The sequence below is a fragment of the Eurytemora carolleeae genome, unplaced genomic scaffold (genome assembly GCF_000591075.1).
Source record: "Eurytemora carolleeae unplaced genomic scaffold, Eaff_2.0 scaffold1410, whole genome shotgun sequence".
NCBI lineage: Eukaryota > Metazoa > Arthropoda > Copepoda > Calanoida > Temoridae > Eurytemora > Eurytemora carolleeae.
In genome coordinates, this window is record NW_019402137.1 from 65,450 (window position 1) to 73,886 (window position 8,437).

General features: G+C 32.8%; 1 protein-coding gene across 1 annotated transcript; it reads right to left on the bottom strand.

Moving 5' to 3' along the window:
- Nucleotides 1-6,377: 6,377 nt before the first annotated feature.
- LOC111717964 (uncharacterized) lies at nt 6,378-7,163 on the bottom strand. Its single transcript, XM_023493430.1, has one exon. It carries the CDS (start codon nt 7,161-7,163, stop codon nt 6,378-6,380), a length of 786 nt encoding a protein of 261 aa, XP_023349198.1.
- Between the last annotated feature and the right edge of the window lie 1,274 nt (nt 7,164-8,437).

Consider the following 8,437-nt stretch of genomic DNA (forward strand, 5'->3'; position numbering starts at 1 on the left):
AGTGTGATATGCTCAGACCATTTTTCTCCTAATGACCTTAATAGGGCTTCTAAAAGACTACGACCTGGAGCCATGCCATCCTCTAACCCCCAGTCATTAGCAGTTCAAGGTAATATGTGATTCAATTTTTGTTTTAAAAAGTTCGATAAATGTGAGCTTTTTTGATTTTGACGAAAAATGTTATATTCATTTTTAAACTTCTTTAAAAATTAAAAAGATTTGTGTGACTGTACAGTGTACATATAGGTAAACGAAAATTTAGAGGTGAAAAACTTGGACAAACAGTAAAATAAATGGGTTTTTCTTAGATATTTGAACAAATTTGAAAATTTGTGTGATTGTGCAAAGGAAGAGGGGTTATAGTAAAAACGGAAATTTACAGGTCCAAAAGTTTTCAAAGGCGTATACAGAATGAAATGAAGGGGGGGGGGCAAAATTGCGTGAAGCGCATACATTTTTTTGCCCCCGCCCCTAGAAGCTCCTATGGAGGGGGGGGCAAAATTTGAACTGCAAATTCAAAATATTTGGCTTCTAGACGATCAGGCATACTTTTTTATGGGTTATTCATTTTACGTTATTGTCTGTTATTGAAAGTTGTATCCATTCTTTTATATTGTAATTTTCCTTTAAGAAATTCTTTTACTTTGCCCCCCCCCCCTTGGAGCTCCTAGTAGGGGTGGGAGCAAAGTTTGAACTGTAAATTCAGAACATTTAGCTTCTTGGATATCAGGCAAAAGTCACACTTGTATACTTTAAAGGTACACATACAGTCCAATCACCTTGTAATTGCTTACTTAAGTACTTACTAAGTACTTTTTCTCTTCTTCAACTAAACTCTGTGAAATTAAAAGGGAAAATTAGGTTACAGCACTGCAATAATATGTATTTTTGAAGATTTCATTATCAAGATAAAGTTTTAAAGCTTTTTCTAGATTTAAAAAGAATATTTTTTTCAGATCATTCCTATGCAACCCAGGAGACCACACTTAATAGACTGTCTGCTGCAAACAACGATTTACAACAGCAAACTTCGAGTTAGGAACACCAGGTTAAAGCAGAAAGAAAAATCATTGGAGGATGCCCTGGAGAATGTAAAATCTCAGAGAACCAAGGTCCGAGTTCAGCTGTCCAAGTTGATCTTGTTCAAAAATCAGTAGGAAGGAAGAATTCCTCATTATTGTTATCAATATAATATAAACAATATTTTTTTAAATAAAAAATTTGGCCTTTTTTTGAATATATATTGTAAGGGAAAAAAATAAACCCCCCCCCATCTAAAATTCAGTGGAATATAACTGATTGGCTAAATAAGAAAGGAATTATGCAAGAGCTGGTCCAGGGTCCATTGTCTGCTAGAACTCCAATGTACTGCATAACACCCCACCCAGAAAATTACATCGAAACTCGTCTATGATCCATCCATTTTATTATATATCCGTGTTTCTTAGAATTCAATTCTGGAAGAATCTTGTGTTGGAATGTCTTCCTATTGGTCACTTTTACTTAATTGACAAATGACAGTTAAGAAGAGTTCAAATCTCACGGAAGTGCACCTTATTCACTTGAAATTATTTAATAGGACTAAAATATTGCCAAGTTTCACACTCTCTAATTTCTATTTTATTAATTTTGGTCCTTCAATTTAAACTTTTTGTAACTGGAAGTAACCAATTGAGTGTTGTATAATCGTTATCATACTTGTATGTTAATAATTTTTTATGTATGGAATAAATCTTCAGTTGTTTAATTCTAAGCTTAGAATATCAATTTTTGACAATTTGCCTAAACTGTTACATTTTGCGTAAAACATGCGGTTTTGCGCAAATTGCGTAAAAAAATTGCGCAAAACTAAAATTTTGTTCCTTGCTCAACTTTCGCAAAAAATATTTCCGGTTTTGCGCAAATTGCGCAAAACCGCGCAAAACTCGTTGCGTTTCATGCGCAAAAATAGCGCAAAAGTTCGCAAAAAAAATTGCGCTAAGATAGCGCAAATTTTGCGCAAAAGATTTAGCCATTTCGTGGAAACCCTGAATCTGATACTACCTTTATAAATTGCTAACTGGATACAATAAAACTAAGAATAGAATGATAGGAATGGCAAAAAAGAACAAACTTTAATGTTGACTGGTTTCCAAAAATTTACAAACATTTTGATACGCAAAGAAAAATAACTTTTCCACATTGATAAGAGATTGATATTTTACATGGAACAAATCAAAATTACACTATTTTGCTGTGCACTGGTGAAAAAAAGGGTTTTAATTGATCAAAATAAAAAGCAGAATTTTCAAAAGTTTCTCATTCACCGAAAAAAAACTTATTCCATCATCCTGAGTCTAAAACTAAAGAACGAAAAGTTTTAACTTAAATTTAAACACAGGGTTAAAATCTTGAAATCCTGCAATCCCTATTTGTCTATCATCATTCAGCAGTAAGCGGCATTCAACCAATTACAGATATATTTAAAAGTGAAAACCTTGATTTAATAAATTCCACGCTTTAGATTAATTAATGTTTGCACGTAAACTCAAAATACGGCTGTAACTGGAAATTTGTTTTGTTTTCCGTCACGTAAATAATTTTAAAATTAAAAACAGCTGATTACCGTATAGTTACGTAATAACTCTCGTAAATCCTTTTCTCTGATTGGTTCAGATTTTTCCCGGGAAATTTAAATTTAAAATTTAGAAAGTTTAATATTTAAGTAGCTACTCATTATTTTACAGAACTTTTGACCTCGAACTTAAAATTCACGCATTCTTTAATTTTAGACTCTGGTGCCGAATTTAAATAATTTGAGCGGCGGCTTAAATTTGAGACTCGGCTCAAATATGGTTGGTTCCACTTAAAATTATATTCAATTTTCAATATTAAAGCAATTGAAACCGGGTTTTGGCGGATTTGAGACGCGGCTCAAATTCATTATATTCGGACTATGATTTATTAATCAAACTTTATGCCATTCTAAAATTACGGCTTAAGTTCATTCCTTTTCGAGATCCTGTGATGGTCATAGGAATAAGGAAAGGGATAACTTAAATGATGGATCAAGCATCGATTTTTAAGTTTAAAATACTTGAATGTCGTCTTCCTATTCCACTTTTTATGTACGTTTATTGTACACTATGCATTTAATATTGCAGTGAAAAGCTGAAACTCATAATGTGCATGATGGTGGAGAAAAGTAGAATGAATTGCAAATCATTGGATGACTTGGTTTCAAGTTTTGCTGATCTCATCCTTAACCATCTTTCTCTTTTATAAACAACATTTAAGAAAAGTAGGGGGGGAATGAAATTGTTCAACACATCAGGCAAGATTTTTATAACGAGAGTCAAAAACAGGTATGAACATTTTTATAAAAGGCATGAAGGTTTTTTGTTATCAAGAATACAGATTTCAATAAGAAGTATCAAGATCATTTTAAAATACTATCGAAAAAAGCGATCGTTTTTCTTTTCGTTTCTATTTTCATCTTAAAACGATTGTTTTGTTTTGGGAAAAAAAACGATAGTTTTGAAAACGAACTACTCGTTGTGATCTTTCAAAAGACGAAAAACGGTCAATTTTGAAAACTATCGTTTTTTTAAACAAAATTAATTTCAATTTTTTTCAGAAAGAAAAGGTGATAAATGTTTTCTTAAATGTTTTTTATCGAAACAAATAACCTAGATGTTGTCTGACCTCGGATATACCGACCTTTCTCTGTAACGATCGTAAACAAAGGGTTGTCGTTAAAGGTAGTGTTCGCGAAAAATGAAAGGGGGTATAGGCTTGATGCGATAAAAAAGCGCTTTTGATCGCTTCTAATCTTACTTCTATCTGTTGCGTCTATAAGGAGAAAATTGTTAAAAACCACTAATACCGAAGAACGTAGTATCCATATAAATTCAGAAAGATGCAACATACGACCGTAAAAAAATCTATTTAATTTCAAACAAATCATTCAGACATTACACCCTATGGTCATCGATTATCTTTCGCCACATTTGTATATAGTTGATTTTTCATAATATGTTTTAATTGTTATGATCTGAGAGTTACTTATAAATACATTTATTCCTGTTTCGAGGATTTTTGGTAATGAAGACGACAGGAATGTTCGAAAACAAGTTGGAAGCTAAATGTTATTTTTAAAAATAAAATCAAAACATATTATGAAAAATTAACTATATACAAATGTGGCGAAAGATAATCGATGACCATAGGGTGTAATATCTGAATGATTTGTTTGAAATTAAATAGATTTTCTTACGGTCTAAGTCGTATGTTGCATCTTTCTGAATTTATATGGATACTACGTTCTTCGGTATTATCGTTTTGAACAATTTTCTCCTTATAGAGTAGCAACAGATAGAAGTAAGATTAGTAGCGATCAAAAGCGCTTTTTTATCGCATTAAGCCTATACCCCCTTTCATTTTTCGCGAACACTCCCTTTAAGGGTTGTTAATGAAGGGTTGTTTTCAAAAACGATTGTTTCGTTTTTCGTTTTTTTCTTTATCGTTTTCAAAACAAAATGATCGTTTTTCAAAAGAGTGTAAACAATCCATCCCTAATGGGCCCTACTCACATATCTCTCATTTGTTCCGCCTTGTCTCATGATCTGAATTGAAATTTAAAACTAAAAATTGTTTTCAAGTTCCAGTTGGGAACTTTTGATTGGACTAAACTTAATTCTCTTCGCGGAAAGATTAAGAAAATACATTTTAAAAATTCTGCCTATTTATTAGTTTTCACAGTGCTATTTTAGTTTTAACAATTCTTTTTCGTTTTCCTTGTTTCTTATATAGATGGGCATCAACTTTATAAAAGAAAAAACATTTCTGCGAACGAAAAAAAAATTTCATGAAAAATTATCTCGTTCAGAAAAAATTAATTGAATTAAGGATTTTTTGAACAAACTTTAAAAAATGATAGTTTTTTACTTTTAAAAAAATTATAATTTTTTTACTGTACGAAAAATTTTATTGAACGAATAATTTTACTGGACGAAAAATTTTACTGGAGGATCGTTCAGCAAGAAAAAGAACAAAATAAATGGAAAATGAACGATAATTTTGAGAACTAACAAAAACAATTTTTGAACAATTGAAGAATTAAACCAACAATAAATGAACGAAATGAAAAAAGTAGAACTTGCCATCTCTAGTTAGATAAATATTTCCCCAGAAGTTTGTGATTTGATTTGCTGGACTGTTTAGTGGTTGAAGAAGTTGAATGGTGAAACTTTTTGTCCAAGGTCTATAAATATCATTACTTAATTCTTATCCAAGGTGTGTATACTTTAGGTGATGGTAAATGGGATATATTTCTTGAGGACATAATAAAACGTAGAACAAACAAAAGGTAGAACGATCAAAAGGTAGAATTACAAAAGGTAGAACGTACAAAAGGTAGAATTTTCCAAATTAAATTTTTTTTAAATGTCAAAAAAAGTCAAAAAATAATGTTTCTTATTTATTAGGATTAATTTTTATTTTACAAATGTACATGATTTTAGTCCACGCCAATAATTGTGGCAAGCTGTTTCATATAGTCTGGTGCAGGAATATTATTATACATTTCAGTCATGTTTTTAATCCTAGTACGTGTATCTCTCTGTTTTTGTTTGCGAGCGTTCTCAGTGCTGTTTGCACCACTGGCTGAACTCTGTTCCATTCTTAATTTTCTCAAAATTATATTCATATTTCTGGTCGTCAATCAATGTTCTTTTCTTCTTTGATTCACCCATAGTTGACCAACCTCTCCATGCTGAATTCAACCGAGAAATGCAGTTTTGTGAATTTCTTTTTTAAAAATTCGCGGATTTTCTTGTAAAAATTAGAAACTTTTCTTCTTTCTCAAAAAAAAAAAAAATTCTAGCATTTGAACGTTCTACCTTTTGTAATTCTACCTTTTGAACGTTCTACCTTTTGTTTATTCTACCTTTTGATCGTTCTACCTTTTGATTGTTCTACCTTTTGTCATTCTACCTTTTGTCATTCTACCTTTTGTAATTCTACCTTTTGTACGTGAGCCAAAATTCAAGTGGCATTTATAGCAATGCCCGATTTACAACAGAACCCTTAACACTTTTATCTGATTGAGATAAGATGTCAATATTTATTATTGTGGGTTCTCTACAAAAGTGACTCAGGAAAACATATAGGAATTATTGGAATCAACTACTTTTAAACGTAGAAAAAAAAGCCAATACCCTACTCATTATTGATCAGACAAAGCTTTTAAGGGTTCTGTTGTGAATCCATCTTTGCACTTACAGTCCCAGTCTTAAAGGCTGATTATATTTAAAATTTTTTATTGAAATCTGATAAAAAAAACTTTATGTAAATATATCTTTATTATAGATTGTAGATTAAAATAGTTTTTGTTTATTTTAATCAAATTCCGAAAACTTGATAGCATCATCAGCTCCTGACCTTACAGCAATAGTTTCAACATCTGACCCATACCCTGAACCTGAACCATCATCACAAACCTTCTTAGGAACCTGTTTACTAATCCTGTTAGGAACCTTCTTATGTACTGTATTACAATCCTGTTTAGGAACTTGTTTACATTCTTGATAAGGTTCATTACTGCACTGCTGTTCAGAAATGGTTCTACATTGCTGTTTGGGAACCTGAATACACTTTTGTTCTGGAACCTGGTTACATACTGGATAGGGAACCTGTCTCTCCTTCTGTCTGGGAACCTCCTGACAATTATCATAAGGATTAGATTTACAGGTTCCAGGTATAGGAGCCCAGACTTTAGCATAACCTTCTCCTTCCCATTGATATTCACAGTCTTCTTTATATTCTGTATTACATTCTGTTTCAGTGTATGCTTCATATTCTGTTCTATACTCTTGTGTACATACATTGTTGTACACTGTACTGCACTGTGGTTCTTGTACAGTTACACATTCTTGTCTTGGTACTGCAACACAGTTTTTCTTGTACAATGTTTCACAGGCGTTGACATAAATAGTATTACATTGTTGCTCTTCAGTTTCTGTGTATTCTGTATCCCATATTGTTGTGTACTCTGTTCTACATGAGGTAGACTGTACTGCACTTGGCGTACGCTGGGGTTGTTTCTGTACACCTACTCCTCCACCACCGTACTGCGGAGCACCCAGTGTACTGCACACAGATAAAAGTAAACAAAACAACAACATTATTAAAGTTTTTTCAAGCTCAAGCAGTGGTTGAATTGAAAGCCAAGAATGAACTAAAGATTTCTAGGCCTGCTGCCTGTATTTATAGGCCTGACTGATAACTGCCTGAGTGGGTTTTCAACCAGATTTTCCTGCGTTATGAATATTCCCAGCTCTTTTCAGGCAAACCTTGGTAGAAGAAATCCCGTCTATCCACTTAAAGGGACTGTAAGCGTAATTTTATGTGACCCGGTCCATGCAAACATATATAGCAATTCCAGCTTTACAACGTTATAACCCTTGAAACCTTAATTTGATGAATGACGTCGTTCTTCTCACTCTTAGTGTTTATTTATAAAGATAGTTACACTCCTATTTAATCTCGAATAAATGAGACATCCATGTTTTCTCTCTGGCTAAAAATTGATTATTTTCGAATGTGATTAATCTTTGAAATTGGCTCGTGGATTTATGCAGCAATGGAGACAATAAATGAATTATTGCCAGAATTTCAAAACATCTTACTCATTATTACTAAGATAAAGTAAAAAGGGTAATGGTGTGAATTGGATTTGTCAGTATAAATAAAGGCTACCCCCTATCCCCCCCCCCTCCTTCTAATATGACTTGTGTAGATTGTAAATTGTATGATTTATCTTATAAAAGATATTTCCCCCTTCCTATACAGGTCAGCAGGGACTTGGTGCGGGGATTTTGCGGTAAAACTTGGAATAAACTTGGAGAATTATGCGGAGGGGGAAAGTGGTGGTGGGTTGGGGTGGGGGGAGAGATGGGAGGGGGGAAGGAGGTATAGTGAGTATGGCTTATTGTAAAGGATAAAAGGCACAAAGGTAAGAATATCATATATGAGGAAAGATTAAGTTTCCCTAAGTTAGAATTTTTATGGAACTGTTATTTACTTTATAAGTCATGATCTCTTCATTATTCAATTCAATTCAATTCAAATTACATATTTCTGAAGGAAACATTAGCATAACAGTTTTAATGATAACATATATAACATCATATAATTGCTCCTTCAGCAGGAGAGCTCAATAGCTCGGAGCTGTTTTTGCTGAACCCCCCTGTATCTAAATAAACTCTAAAACCATTGAATTGGCAACACTATGGGGACGGAAGGGTTCAAGTACACAATGCGGATCAGCACGGCAGAGGCGACCAGGCAGATAGATATATATATATATATATAGATGTGCTATAAAGTAATGATCGTTTCTTAAACTTTAAATTAGCTGTATATTAGCAGGTGTTATAAAGTTTCAATAGTTTCCGGG